This window comes from Danio aesculapii, chromosome 5 (assembly GCF_903798145.1).
Source record: "Danio aesculapii chromosome 5, fDanAes4.1, whole genome shotgun sequence".
Lineage (NCBI taxonomy): Eukaryota > Metazoa > Chordata > Actinopteri > Cypriniformes > Danionidae > Danio > Danio aesculapii.
This window is the reverse complement of record NC_079439.1, coordinates 33,784,879-33,800,402: the sequence shown is the minus strand read 5'-3', so window position 1 is coordinate 33,800,402 and position 15,524 is coordinate 33,784,879. Positions and strand designations below refer to the sequence as shown.

The window sequence follows — 15,524 nt, the reverse complement described above, 5'->3', positions numbered from 1 at the left end:
TTCGTATCGCATTTTTATTGTGTGTGTAAAAACTAAATGGGACGAAAACAAAAATACATATTTGAAAGAACTATTTTTTTTATTTTTGTTTTAATTTTAGTTTGGCATAAGCGAACCGTTTGCCTTTTTACCGTTTTGAAAACAAAATTGAGGAACTCAACTATACGCAGGTGCTAGTTCACTACATAAACCCGTTACTTTTATGTTTTTCATACTCCGTGACGGGATTTGTTGTACAACTTTTTCTTTCTCCCATACGCTTATTTCACGCGGCCGCCATTTTAAGAAACTAAAGCGAGGCTGCGGTGGGAAGAAACCCGGAAGTAACCTGAAGTAAACATTGCAAAAACATGCCGTGGACTACAAATCTCCAGCTGTTGCCACGATTTGAAAGTACAGATGTGGAAAAGTGGGCCGAGGAAGGATGCCGCATTCCAAGAGCTGTTCTTCTGAAAGGATACAGTAATTGGATTGAGGGATACATCACAAATATCGAAGGTAAGGTTAAACTTTACACAAATGTAACTTTGCTAGCATTCAAAAGCTATTGATTTACCTCCGTTGTAATGTTAGCCAGGTATTATGTTAGAAAGTATTTAGATTATTGTTTTCTAATGTTTGCAGTCAGAAAAAGTGAGTCAGGCTGCATTGTGAGGGCAAGGGCATTTCGCTCAATGCGAAAAAACGATAGCCCTTACATGGTGCAGGTAACATTTAAGGTTACATGAGTTCAAGTTCAGGCGCTCGTGTTCCGGTGCCAAAGTTCATTTCTGTTCGATTTCTTTTTCCTCTCCCTGTCTTTCTGAGAATATCACATTTACACAATAAGTCTGGTCATATGAGTAAATGCTAATACTAACTCCATCTACATGTTCAATTAGTATTGACATAAGAAAAAAGTTCTTGCGGTGTTGTGCCGAGAAATGCACCCCTTTCAGTCTACATTAAAACATAATATGAATATTATTTTTTATAGATAAAGCAAGAACAAGAAGTGACATTATAAAACTAACAAGGTTAACAAATAAATTCATAAACCAATCAACTTAACTTAATCTCATCAGTATTGTGTGTGTATGTGTGTGTATGTGTGTGTATGTGTGTGTATATATATATATATATATATATATATATATATATATATATATATATATATATATATATATATATATATATATATAAATTCTGTAGAGAAAGGGTTCAATTCATGAAACTCACCTCATTCTCTTCATAACAATTTTATTTTTTAAGACTGGTGCGTTTCTCAGCACAACACCGGCGCTGTCCACACTTAAATATGTATACATACACACAAACGTGTGTTATACACAAATGTGGTAAAATTATTGTACTTGTCAACAATTACCACATTATAGTCAATACAACCAGTGCCAAAAACATAAGGTGAACGGCAAACTTGGAATAGTTTGTGAATTTTAATGTTAGTAAGTTCCAATAACATGCTGAAGATTAATATTGTCATTATTTTGAATAAATACCGACTCCTCTACTGATTCTATTTTACAGATTCAGTTTCCAGCTGAAGGTTGTTTTGTCATCGGGGAGTCAAATTGCAACTGCAAAGCTGGCCTGGGTCACTGCAACCACCAAATAGGGCTGCTGTATACCCTGGCACACTACATTAAAATGCAGTACGCATCCATTCCACCCATTGTTAGCCAAACCTCCTTGCCACAGACATGGCATATTCCTCCTCGCTCTACTGGTCTAGCCCCTAAACCTATTAATATAATTAGTATAACAAAATTAAAGCCACCAGCAGCTAATCCATCCCAAACAAAAAGATCAAATCATGGTATTACCCCAAATGTCTATTGTCCTGTTTCAACTCCTCTACCAAGCGATCAATTTGCTAATGACCTTCACGACAATCTAAGTAAAATTGGAAGCAACAGCCAAATGTTTAAACTGCTGCAGGCATCAAAGGCACACCCAGTGGAAAAAGTAGCTACTGAATTTGGATATATGCCACATGGATCAGCATTGACCTACCAAGTTGTGAGGTTGCCCACTACCACCACAGACTCCTACCCACCTTTTCCTCTCCCACCACAGCCATGTTCTTTCTCAACAGCTCTCAGTGAGCATGAGAGCATTTTCTATAGTGGCTTGACTGTTACACACCCTGATGCTGAGGTACTAGAGAAAGAAACAAGGGGGCAGAGCAACAGTAAAGTTTGGCAACGTGTGCGTTCCCAGCGTCTGACATCATCCACCTTTAAGAGGATAGTCTCACGATTTGCAGACTTCAACAGCCTTGCCACCAGCATGCAGAAACGTAAAATAGTTCAGACACCAGCAATGAAGAGGGGACTGGAACTGGAGCCAGTCGCAGCTGCACAATACGAGCAGATAACCAACAATCAGGTTTACCCTTGCGGCTTTGTCATAAACCCTCATGCCCCCCATTTAGGCACGTCTCCTGATCGAAAGGTGGTCGACAGCACTGGAGCTCTGGGGTTACTTGAAATTAAGTGTCCGGATGTGGACAGTGTCTTAGAGTGCAAGTACTTTTCTTTAGGAGCAGATGGTGTACTGGGTCTCAAAACCAGTCACGAATACCACTATCAGATGACTGGACAAATGGGAATCACAGGGTTGACATGGTGTGACTTTTTTGTCAAATCCAGAAATGATTTCCACCTGGAACGTATACACTTTGATGTAGAAAAATGGGAAGCCATGAAAGCTAAGCTGGACATGTTCTTTTTTAACTATTGGCTACCCAACCTGTGCTTATATGTTTAATATCACACATTACCTCTTCAAGGGATAGTTAATTGAAAAATGTCAATTTTGTTAGCTATAACTCATCCTCATGATATTCTAAACTCATTAAAAACATAATATATATATATATATATATATATATATATATATATATATATATAGTATTTTGTGTTCCAAAAACTAAGCAAGGTTTTAAGGGTTTATTTATACATCACGTCACGTCAACCCTGTGATTCTTTTTTGTCCAGTCATCTCATCATATATATATATATATATCTCAGCAACCAACCTTGTTAATTCATACACATGCTGTCAAATGACTAATTGCATTCAAAATAAGATATATAATAAACATATTTACACACCTCAAATCTGCAACTATGCATACCATGCATCATTTTAATGCATCACCTCAGCTGAGGTATAATGACAAATGACTAATTGCATCCAAAACAAATATAATACAAATTAGGTATAAATATGTAAATATGTAAATCCTTGCATTAAATGAACTGAATTTGATTAATTGTACAAAATGTTTTATTTCATAGAAATATTAAAAATATGAACGTAGAATCTAGAACGTAGAAGTATTAAAAATATGAAAGATACTATACAGTTTCCAAAACATTCAAGTCAAACTCATTTGTACAGCACTTTTCATAGCAATTATCATTCTAAAGCTGCTTTAAACAAAGTCACTTATATTTACAATCAAAATCAGAAAACTTAAAAAAAAATAAAAATAAAATAAAAAATAATCAAAATCAGAGTAAAACTTATGTATATTGTGTGGTGCTTAAGAGTTTGTGTTGTCCTCGTAGGGTTGGCATCATCTCTGCGAATCCTTGTTGGGTTTGGCATCATCTCTTCATGGGTCTCAGATCTGAATAACTGAAGCTGCACAATCTCTAGATTCCTCGGGATGAAACAGAGCAAAAAGAAAAAGACAATTAGCGTAGCTGCTGTTCATAATATTTTATTTAACTGTACCATACAGTGCAACCCACCTAGTTTATATAACAGGGATTAGATAAATATTTTTCCCAAAATGAAAACTTGTGAAAATGTGATAACCCTCAGGCAAACAAAGTTTTAGGCGAGTTTGGTTCTTAATCAGAAAACATCTGGAGAAACATTAAATAACAACACTTCCTCACCAACTGACCTTCTGCAATGATACATTTCCTTAAATCTGCTCTGATTAAGAAACAAACTCCTCTTCATCTTGGATCATGCCTAAGGCTTTGCAAATTTTCAACATGTTTTAATTTTTTTGGGAACAAATTTTCATGGGTCACTGTTTTAAAGCTTTAAAACAGTGGCCCTTGAAAATTTGTAAGAAGAGCACATACAGTCCACATCTGGTTGACAGAACCACAGAGTGAAAGTGGTAAGACACCATCAAAAATGTGATATTCTTTGATGCGTCTGATGGCCCTCTCTACATGAATCCTCAAACGGGCAATCTCTTGGGTGTGTGCAATCTCTTCTTTACTTAACTGTCCACTTGGTCCCAAAAAAGTTGGGGTCACAAGACTGACATCAATATCAGCAAGGAGATCCCTGATAAGGAAGCCCTTATCAGCCATTAATTCATCACCTGGCTCAAGGAGTTTTAGAATTCCTGACTCCTTGGTGATTTCCTTGTCAGAGATGGAGCCAGTGTAAAGATTGCTTACAAAGCTAACTGACCCAAAAGGAGAAATGCCCATCAGGGATTTCAATGTGGTGGTGCCTTTGTAATGAGAGTATGTCACTGTGTTAAGAACCTTTGAGCTTGCTGTCTGAATATGGATCTCGGTACAATCAAGCACAACACGTGTTTTAGGAAAAGTGTTCTTGAAACACGGTGGCATAAGCTCATCTACTGCCTCTCTACTTGGCCATACTGGAAGTGTCCCAAGCATAAAATAAAGGTAATTAGCCCATGTTATGCATATTCGGCTAACTGTGGCCTTTGAGAGATTAAACCTTACAGCCAAGTCTGCGGAGAGAAGACCCTGCCTCATACGACAGAGAAACAAGAAAAACTGGTCAAAGAGACAAATGTCTTGAGCATGAAAACTGGTTAAAGTCTGCTCCGTTTTACTGAGTCTTTGCATTTGACTCCATCTCACCAGAGACTGAGCTGTAGGTTGAAGAGACAGGTAGAGTGCATTGAGCGTCTCATAATCTTTAAAACCAGTGTAGAACATTATCATTTTGGGATCGCACTGAAATCGCTGTAGACAAAATTGCTGACCTCTTAATTTGACATTTTCTTCTGTCAGACGAGCAATTTCTGCTTGTGCTGCATTCAGTTGGTCTTCCACAGAGGGGGGCGTTTCCAGGTAATCGTGGTCTTGCAGTACTCCAAAGCCAGTGTTAGATCTATACATTAAGACAAAACAAAAAATTATCATTGCAAATATAAGCATCGAGGAGATATTTAAATGAATATACATGCTCGATTTATGTTCAATCTGAGAATCAAATCCAATTTAGTAAAAGTTCCTTTTAAATGAACCCTACATTTTTAACTGATTCACAAAGATAGTATTGTAACACTGTTGAAGTCTAATTTGAAAGTTCAGGTAATTTTATTAGAACAACTACCACCTCCAACCCAATATAAATTTCTGATAGAATGAGACATTTAATAGAAAACATTTCAGTCAGATTTGACCATTAATGTGTCCATGCTAATAAAAAGTGATTTTGACGAACATGGGGATGAAAAATTAATAACATGATTTTAATTTTTATCTGAATGAACATTTTATTTCTGAGACTCACGGTTCCCCAGTGTGCTGAACAGGTACGAAATGGACATCCTCTTCCTCCTTAAGTGTTTCAGCATTACAAACACTGGAAAGGGTTATAAAAATAAAGTTATTATCTTGGCAGTTTATATAGTGCTCTTACATAAAGTTGTCACATAATTACATAAACTTAACAAATCCAACTTAACCAAACTAATAAATTTGCAGCCGATATATACATTTAATTCAGGTAATGTTGGTTTTATATTCCCACATTCAGACTTTCTCCTTAATATAATTTCAGAAATTTATTAATTGCAAATTCTAAATAGTGAAATCATATTAGCAGCAATTAGTTGCATGTAATTTCCGTAAGAATATTCAAAGTACCATGGTAAACTATACAGGGAGCTGTCACTGAATGAATGTGCGAATATAAAACCAAACTTTACCTCAATATAAATGTATGCCATTTATATATTAAAGTTTGAGACTAGAGCATTTCACCAACGCTGTAATTTGTTAGAAAACAAATGTGTAAACATCACTTTAGTATCATTCAGTTAAGTTTGTGAATTTAAACAAATAAATGCATAATCTCTTTAAGAGTAATAAGATAGTCAACAAAAAACGAACCCACCCCTGATTTCGCTTGAGTGTCCTCCTTGGCTTCGGTTCATGGCACCAGGTAAACACCGTGGGGACGCTTCCCTGCTTCAGCCTACGTAACCCGGTGAGTGATAAAACAATGCAGTCCTGTGTAAAATGTTTGGAACACACCCTCGTGTTGTCTGTAATCTAATGAGAGAATCAGTTCATCAACTTCAGTTTGGTAAAATAACACCTAAAACGTATGATTGGGAAAGACAACATCAGCGTTAGCTAACTAACGTTAGTGCCATTTCCCTTAACGTTAAGTTACCTGAAAATGAGGTCCGATATCCCTTTTTATTTTCGCTATCCATACAGAACGGACCTTCGGGTCACTCGGAAAGCGGTGAAAGGATAACATTTTGTCATCTTCTCTTCGCTGATAAGATACACAGCCAGGTACACAACAATACGCCATCGCAAATGCCGTTCCTGCGTGACTCCAGGCGACACTTCCGGGTTTCTTCCCACCGCAGCCTCGCTTTCGTGTATTTAATGGCGGCCGCGTGAAATCAGTCTATTAGAGGTCGTCCTTTATTCGAATACGTGAACCGGAAATAATAGTACAAGTGACCTGCTCTTGTTTTTTTAAAGCGGTTTTAAAAATGGCGTCCGGCAAGAGGTGTATGTTTACAGTTATTAATGTGATTATTACAGTGCTTGTCATAGAAAGTCAGTGTCGAGTCCATCATCTTGTACTCAAGGTATGTGTCTGGCATGCTTTGGGTGTTTTGTAGGACATTTGTATAACGTTAGTCGCTGTATTGTCATGAGTGCTCAAAGCCAACAGATGCTGTCTTGTGATTATCAGTCACTCGCTGTGTTGTTATAGATAGTGCAAATGATGTGAATCAGATTATTAAAGCTGACCTCAGCAGCTGCTGATCAATTGTTCTGTCGCAGGATGACATCCGTCAGCGGGTCCACCTGAACACGTTCGGCTTTTATAAGGATGGTTACATGAGTATGATCATGAACCACCTCAGCTTTACTGATGGCAAGATGGACAACATTGACAGCTCCACGGTCAGACTTTCATCTCTCTGTCAGATCAGTCCCACACTGAAATATATGAATAAGACTGAAATAACACTATATAAAAAGTGAAATATGAAAAATCATCTTTGATATTAACTTTTTCAACTTATAGAAACATCACTTACTAATAACAAGAATAACAGAATGTAAAAATGTATGTTTGTAATCTAAAGTGTGTTTATCCAGAAACTGGCTTTAATTACATACCTTGTAACATTTTTTTCTTCTTCTCCCAGATTGGTTTCAGCCTAGATCGTGCAAACAATAATGGTTTCTCCACATACCTGGTCAGTATGAGCCTTTAAATGTCCATCTGCTTTTTTTGTAGCGTTGCTATCAGCTGAGTTGTGTGGTGACGGTGTTTGTCTCATATTTATTGTTATTATTTGGAAAGATGCATTATTGCTATTTTATTACTGTTATCAGTTTGAGGGTTAGTTCACCCAAAAATGAAAATATTTGGAAGAAAGCTAGAAACCTGTAACCGTTAACTTCTATTATAGGAAAATATCTACTATGAAAGTCAATGGTTACACGTTTCTAGCCTTGTTTTTCAAAATATCTTATTTTGTATTCAACAGATTAACATGTAAATGGTGAGTAAGTGATAACTATTTTTATTTTTGAGTGAACCTTTGAAGATTTTATAGCAGTACAGTATGATTTATGGCAGTGTTATGGTAAATATAATATAAATAGAATGGCAGTGGCTATTGGTGGAGTTATTATTATTTTTAAGTAACGAAGTTCACAGAGGAAAATGGATTTATATCTGGAGTGCATTTGTGAAGAAAAACAATGCATGCATCAGTGACTAAATACCTAAGTGTGCCTAAAATATTTGACTCTTGGGAGAATAAAATCTCCCAACTTGTCTTAAATCTAAATTGTATGTCATTTTCTTAATTTATTTATTTTTTTTTCAGTTTTACGGTGATTGGCTACATCCATAGTCCTTTTTTATAATGTACATTTTCTTTTCCATAATAAACTTTCCGCTTGGTTCGTAGAGTGTTTTTGGCACAGAGGGATCTTATGACATTGATACTGGGAGTTTTCAAATAAAATATTTGTTTTCTGGTTTCTAATGTTGTTGTTTTTTTTGTTTTGTTTTTTGTAGTGTTGCTCATTTTTACTGTTCAAAAATTTATTTAACTTGAAATAAATGTTTTAAAATCATAAGATGTGATTTTAATTATATATATATATATATATATATATATATATATATATATATATATATATATATATATTTCTTTGGATCTGTTAGATTAATACAAGATTATCCTACTACAACATTTTAATTTAATTCTTTTTTATTTATTCGTTTATTTATTTCTATAGTGTTTTTAACAATGTATATCATGTCAAGGCAGCTCAATGTAGATAAAGAAACAAGAATAAAAAGCCATAACAATAATTCAGATTGTGGAATGTTCCAGCAAGTCAGGTGCTTGTGTAGTTCTAGTTAAATTAAAGCTGGTTGAGTTTAGTATAACTTTTAGTGTTGAAGTTCTGTTTAATTCAAATCAATGTAGTCACCGTTGAAGGCTGATGCTATGAAGAGCAGCTCCACCAGCCTTAAATATATATGACAACTAAAATAAGGGTGAGCACAAAAGTAATCTAAATGTAAAAGTAGTCAGGTAATGTTACCATAAATGTGTAATCTAAGAGATTCTTTTACTGACTGTACTCAGTAACACATTAGAATTCATCCAAGCTGAGACTAACTCAAAGCCTCTCTTATGAACACACAGGATGAGGGTCTAGATTACTGTCCTCTGAAAAAGGATCCAAGTAGTAGTTTCGCTGGAGTGCTTCTCTTACTGGACTTCAAGAATAACCTGTGAGTTCCCTTCAGACTTTTTATTTTTTTACAGCTGAATTAAATTTGGGTAAATGATTTAGTTTTTGATTGTTTCGTCATCACTTTCGTTATCTTCAGTGTCAGGAAGAAGACTTCAGCAGAGACGGGCGTTTTTCCCAAAATCATGTCTGTGTCACCTAAAAAAACTGCAGATGAGGGGCAAGTTGAAAAGGGGAAGGAACCCCAAAACAAGGAGTCCGATGATGGATCTCAGTCCAAGAGTAAGTGTTTTTCTTCTGTCAATCACATCATAGGGTACATTACAATAATAAAAAAAAGTTTACAGTCTGTGCGACACGGTGGCTCAGCGGTTAGCACTGTCGCTTTACAGCAAAAAGCACGCTGATTCAAGTCTCGGCTGGGTCAGTTGGCATTTCTGTGTGGAGTTTGCATGTTCTCCCTGTGTTGGCGTGGGTTTTCTCCGAGTGCTCTGGTTTCCCCCACAGTTCACAGACATGCAGTACATGTGAATTGAATAAGCTAAATTGGCCGTAGTTTATGTGTGTGAATAAGTGTGTTTGGGTGTTTCCAGTTCTGGGTTGCAGCTGGAAGGGTGTCCAATGTGTAAAACATATGCTGGATAAGTTGGTGGTTTGTTCGGACTGCGGTTTTCCCGCCCACCGAATTGATTGACAGCTGCGTATTAACATGTCTTCGTAGTAACGTGTATAATCATATCAACAAAACAGAATGTGCACAAAGCAACTGAGATTAAAAGATCTGTTCAGCTCTCTGTGATCATCAGTCATCATCAAATGTGATCAAGAATGAATTTTACAAGTTTAAAATGTTTTAAAACAGAGCATGTTTTTAATGAGTTACAGCGTTTTACTTCAGCTTTACTTTATCACCACAGCCGCGTGTCAGTACAATTATAAAAGATGATGCTTCAATCCCGATTTGTGGACATTAAATCAGGTTTATTTTGTACATTAGCATAACAGATATCCATACAGCAGTGGATATTAATGTGCATCCTGTCACATTTGCGTGCAAAAACAGTGCAAAGATAAACGTGCGCTGTGTGTGTGCGTTCGTGTGTGTGTTCATATCTGTGTATCTGTGTGTGTGCGTGAACTTTTTAACGACATTGAGTGTGACTCAATCGTTGCAGCTCCACAACAAATGCAGTAAAGTTCTTACTGTAGTATTTCTCACAAATGTTACGTGAGATGTTTCTCGAAGTCTGTCTGTTGTCTGACACAGTCAAGGGTGGAGATTGAGCCACACTGACAGGCACGTGGAACGGTGGGTGGAAAGGACTAGCCTTAAAGGCACAGTACACAAAAACAGCAACTAGCTGTTTACAGCTAAAAATCACAAACTTCTGAAAGCTATAATAAATAATCTGATGGCTGTTTTGAGCTGAAACTTTACAGACACGTTATGGAGACACAGAAGACTTCAATTAAATCTGGAAAAGGGGTAAACTAGGTGCCCTTTAATGTAAATAAAATATTGATATTGTATAAATTGAGAAAAAAAATTGTCTATTGCCCAGCCTTAGTACCAAAACATAAATGTAATATAAAACCATTTATAGTGTTAATTATTTCAGCTTTGTCATCACAAAAATAAATTTCATTTTAAAACTTTTGCCAGTTTTAATGTTAAATGTCCAATTTTGTCTTCATATCAATCAGAGTTTTGATTTTTGTCCTCTTTATTTCCTGCAGCATCTAAATCCAAGCGTGATGCTGAGGTGAGATCTGCTTAAACTTTACTATTTTTTAATTGTTTGTCTCTGCATAATTTGAATATCCTCTTAATATCTTAATTCTACATGAACAGATATAGATTTTTTCCTTCCCCTAGAACAAGGCAGAAGATACCTATCCTCTAGAGAAGGAAAATGATTTCTACTCCTTCCAGGTAGGATGCGCATGAACTAGTATTGCTAAGAACTCATGAGGCTATGAAGGCCATCAAGCCATTTCTGAATAGAACTGGAGTCTGTACATCTTATTTATTTAATTTTAAAATCTTTTCCCAGTTCTGCACCAATTGACTGACCTCCTTTTGTTTTAGTTTTACTTCAATGTCACTACCGATGAGCAGCAGGGCCTTTATAACTTCTACTTCTACAACTGCTATTCTTTGCCAATGAACCAGGACAGCTCTGTGTCAGACATGCTACCTTTCAGCATTGAGGTGAGTGATTGTCTGCATATTATCCATCAGTACAATCAGTGCAGTTGTGCAGTTCGTAATTGATCTGATTTCAGATCATAATCGAGGAGAAGAATCCAGAGAGCTTCCTCTCTGCAGGAGAGATCCCTTTGCCTAAGCTCTACATCTGCATGTCCATCTTCTTCTTCCTTATTGGCATACTGTGGGTTCATGTTTTGCGGACACATGGGTAAGTTTTATGTGTGATATTTGACTTCACACACACATGCTATAAATGACCAGCAGAGTGCAGCAAAATCATGTCTTTGACTGTATTATAAAATTGGCAAAGCAGATTTATAAATGTGCTTCTATTTTGTGTTTTAGTGCTGATGTTTACAAGATTCATTGGTTGATGGCTGCTCTTCCATTTACAAAGTCGCTTTCCCTTATTTTCCATGCTGTGAGTTCAAACGTGTTTGTGTATTTGTTAGTCTTGAAAGATGTTTTTTTTTAGTTTATTTTTTTTAGTTTTTGTTTTAATTAGTGGAAATATGATTAAAATATAGTTTCATTTTGGTCTTTGATCAACTCTACTGGTATAGCATTACATTGTTCTTGTTTTAACAATTCTATTCCTATTTTACAGATTGACTACTACTACATTTCCAATCAGGGCTTTCCTATTGAACCCTGGGCTGTGGTCTATTACATTACTCATCTGTAAGTTCTAATCGGATCAGCCAGTGTTTCTAAAATGTACAGTTGAAGTCAGAATTATTAGCCCCCCTGAATTGTTAGCCCCCCTGTTTATTTTTTTCCCGAATTTCTGTTTAACGTAGAGAAGATTTATTCAACACATTTCTAAACATAATAGTTTTAATAACTCATTTCTAACAACTGATTTATTTTATCTTTGCCATGATGACAGTAAATAATATTTGACTAGATATTTTTCAAGACTCTTCTATACAGCTTAAAGTGACATTTAAAGGCTTAACTAGGTTAATAACTAGGCAGGTTAGTGTAATTAGGCAAGTTATTGTATAATGATGGTTTGTTCTGTAGACTATCGGAAAAAAACTGCTTAAAGGGGCTAATAATTTTGACCGTAAAATGTTTTTTTTTTTTTTTTTAAACTGCTTTTATTCATGTCGAAATAAAACAAATAAGACTTTCTCCGGAAGAAAGAAATATTATCAGACATACTGTGAAAATTTCCTTGCTCTGTTAAACATCATTTGGGAAATATTTAATAAAAGAAAAAAAATTCAAAGGTGGGCTAATAATTCTGACTTAAACTGTATATATTTGGTTATTATTGGAATTAGTTTAAGTATTGTCATGGAAGAAAATAATTAACAGAAATGTACACTTATTTAAACTTATGGCTGGAATACACCACATAACTTTTAATACCTGTACCTACTTCAAATCACAAGGCATGGTAAACTTATTAATAGAGGATAAACTCAAATATTGAAGGCGTTTGATATCTTCCTACTGGATATTCTGGCGTCTGCTTGTCATACGCTTTGTTTTCTGTGGAAACCCCAAAATCTACTCATTCACTTTTCTAGACTGCAAAAGTGGACAAAAGTAATGGTGTGTATTATACACTGTAAAAAAATCAGTAAAGCTGCTGTGGTTGCCAGTATTTCACCATTAAAATTATAGGACAAACTGTAAAAATAATTTCAAATTTTTACAGTAAACTACAGTATTTCATTTATAGTGTGAATACAGCGTTTTAAAGTAGTACACATCATAACTTCTGTTACATGTTAACTATTAGACATGTTAACAAAACCATAAACCTATAATAGTCCATAAGTCATATGATAAACCAATACCTATTCAATTCAATTCATCTTTATTTCTATAGCACTTTTATAATGCAGATTGTGTCAAAGCAGCTTCACACAGAAGATTATAGTAAATTAAAACAGTGTCAGCTCAGTTTTCAGAGTTGAAGTTCAGTTTAGTTTAGTTCAGTGTGGTTTACTTTTCACAAACAACTTTTCCCACATGCTTGCTAATATATAGAAGATATTCACACAACCACTAAACATCATCACTGGAGTAATGTCAACAAAAAGCATTAAAAGTGAAGTGTCATGCAGGAAATTTTGAGAAAGTAAATTTATGGTTATTCACAGTATATTAAAGGTCCTGTGAAGTGCTATGAAATGTGTATTATTTTATTCAATGTTTGACTTAATCTCAACTGAAAAATGAAAAGAAGGTTGGACATAGCCCCTACCCTTTAAAAAAAAAAAAAAAAAAAAGCAGCCGATAGCGTTTTGTTTTTATCACAGCTCTTTCGATGAGAGTGGTTGAGATCAAGCACAGCAATGAGAAGTGTCTTGAAGGGGGCGGGGCAGGTCTGATGCTAGGGAGCATTTGTTTTGTAAAGATTTTATGAGAAAATTTGGTATAAGGTGACAGTAAAAAAAAAAGAAGCTGATCAATGTAGGTGGAAGTGACAAACCACAAGTTTTGGATTTTTAAAGCAGTTTTATATTTTTTTAATGTGAATTGTCACTGTTTTAGAGCACACTAGCTAATAGATATCTTTAAAACTAATATACTGATAATAACGCCTATTTTAAATTATTTTTAATTTCATGGGACCTTTAAGGAATCTTGCTTTTAATCAGGTTACAGATTTCTACATTTTTCATAGTGTAACTTTTAGAAAGTGTTAGTGAACTTGTATTTTGTGTGAAAAGCTTTGTATAGTTCAACTGTTAAAAAAATTAGCATCCAGTGCATGTTTGACTTTTGAAATGTTTTATTTTGTGCAGACTGAAGGGCGCGCTGTTGTTCATCACTATAGCCTTAATAGGAACTGGCTGGGCCTTTGTCAAGCATATTCTTTCAGATAAAGACAAGAAGATTTTCATGATCGTCATTCCACTCCAGGTGCAGTCTTTTTTTTCCCCCTGACTTGAAAACATTTTTCGGTACCACACCTGGTTGTGTTTACTCAAAATGTTATGTGTGAAATATGAATTCAAAATCCCTAGTTGTTGAATCTATATATAGCACAAAACACCCCGCAGGTGAATCATGCAGTTTCTATTGTCAATTGTGTGGAATTACAAAAGTAAAGCATGTTTTAAAACTGCAAATGGCAGAGCCTTCTGTTGAGTACAAAGTTTGCAAGTTTGTGGTCTCAATTTAAACATATTCATCCATCCTGAAAACCGTTACCACTTTTTATCCTTGATTTACACGTTGACAAGTCTTCAAATTTGGCCAAAAATTCTATAACCAAACCTTCATTTCTTTTGCTATGCAACAAATTAGCCTTATTCCCACTTTCACCTGCCTGCCACACTAGCCAATCTTCAAACCTTTGCTATTGATTGAAGTGTTATTTCTAAATTTGATTGAGTTGCTCTTTGTGTAAAATAGTCTCATGAATTATATAGTTATAGTAGTCAATGTACAGTGAACTAGGATGATTTTTGGCTAACAATGGTCTGTTCTCATGGATCAGTCTCAAAAGTAATACATTTTACAAAACACAATTCACATTTACAAAATCCAATTCAAGTTCAAAACACGATTCGTAAATTCACAAATCCAATTCGTATATTTAAAACGCAATTCAAAAATACACAAATCCAATTCTCAAATTAAAAACATGATTCATAAATTCACAAATCCAATTCATAAGTTCAAAATAGGATTAAAAAATACACTAATTCAATTCACAAATTAAGTACATGATTCAAAAACGTGCAAATTCAATTAAGTAGTTAATAATTACACAAATTCAATTCATCTGGTGAAAATATTTAAGATTTTTTCTTGTGAATTCAGGAATTGTGTGTTGTATTTATGAATAGTGTTTTGAATTTTCAAGTTAAATTATGTAAATGTAAATTGTGCTGTGCATGTATGAATTTTATTTTGTAAATGTATTATTTTTGAGATGTACCTCCATAATTCTTCACCTTTACCACACTTTGCAAGGTATTAGTCAATGGCCACACTTTTTTTGAAATATATATTTTTCATTTTAATTTTAATAATTATAAAATGATTTTGTTGGCTTTTTAAATTCAGGTTCTGGCCAATGTGGCATACATTATTATTGAGTCCACAGAGGAGGGCTCCAGTGAGTATGGTTTGTGGATGGAGATCTTGTTTCTGGTGGATCTGCTCTGCTGCGGTGCTATTCTCTTTCCTGTGGTCTGGTAAGTGCTCTCTATGTTTGTCCTTTTGATGTGGCTGATATTTAATTTTCTATACCATAAATGATATCTCGTCTAGACTAATGGACTGAAGTCTGATGTCTGCATTATATAAGTAAATGGTCAGCTTGTTTAGCTATTTATCTTTAGTAATCG

At 35.1% G+C, this 15,524-nt stretch overlaps 3 protein-coding genes across 3 annotated transcripts in view; 2 read left to right on the top strand and 1 right to left on the bottom strand.

Moving 5' to 3' along the window:
* Positions 1 to 311: 311 nt before the first annotated feature.
* Positions 312 to 2,858, top strand: LOC130228515 (uncharacterized). The gene is made up of 2 exons (XM_056456945.1): positions 312 to 498; positions 1,528 to 2,858. Exon 2 carries the CDS (start codon positions 1,648 to 1,650, stop codon positions 2,767 to 2,769), a length of 1,122 nt encoding a protein of 373 aa, XP_056312920.1. The 5' UTR covers positions 312 to 498; positions 1,528 to 1,647; the 3' UTR covers positions 2,770 to 2,858.
* Positions 2,859 to 3,297: 439 nt separating this feature from the next.
* Positions 3,298 to 6,603, bottom strand: LOC130229290 (uncharacterized). The gene is made up of 4 exons (XM_056458005.1): positions 6,418 to 6,603; positions 6,136 to 6,293; positions 5,530 to 5,601; positions 3,298 to 5,124 (listed from the first exon to the last, which is right to left on the bottom strand). Exons 1-4 carry the CDS (start codon positions 6,562 to 6,564, stop codon positions 4,065 to 4,067), a joined length of 1,437 nt encoding a protein of 478 aa, XP_056313980.1. The 5' UTR covers positions 6,565 to 6,603; the 3' UTR covers positions 3,298 to 4,064.
* Positions 6,604 to 6,715: 112 nt separating this feature from the next.
* gpr107 (G protein-coupled receptor 107) overlaps positions 6,716 to 15,524 on the top strand; it is a 29,560-nt gene continuing 20,751 nt past the window's right edge. Inside the window, exons 1-13 of the mRNA XM_056458004.1 lie at positions 6,716 to 6,850; positions 7,050 to 7,172; positions 7,421 to 7,471; positions 8,945 to 9,033; positions 9,133 to 9,275; positions 10,731 to 10,756; positions 10,870 to 10,926; positions 11,083 to 11,205; positions 11,280 to 11,413; positions 11,551 to 11,626; positions 11,813 to 11,886; positions 13,971 to 14,088; positions 15,241 to 15,371. Coding sequence (XP_056313979.1) covers positions 6,752 to 6,850; positions 7,050 to 7,172; positions 7,421 to 7,471; positions 8,945 to 9,033; positions 9,133 to 9,275; positions 10,731 to 10,756; positions 10,870 to 10,926; positions 11,083 to 11,205; positions 11,280 to 11,413; positions 11,551 to 11,626; positions 11,813 to 11,886; positions 13,971 to 14,088; positions 15,241 to 15,371 — 1,244 coding nt within the window. The 5' untranslated portion in view covers positions 6,716 to 6,751. The remainder of the gene's footprint in view (positions 6,851 to 7,049; positions 7,173 to 7,420; positions 7,472 to 8,944; positions 9,034 to 9,132; positions 9,276 to 10,730; positions 10,757 to 10,869; positions 10,927 to 11,082; positions 11,206 to 11,279; positions 11,414 to 11,550; positions 11,627 to 11,812; positions 11,887 to 13,970; positions 14,089 to 15,240; positions 15,372 to 15,524) is intronic.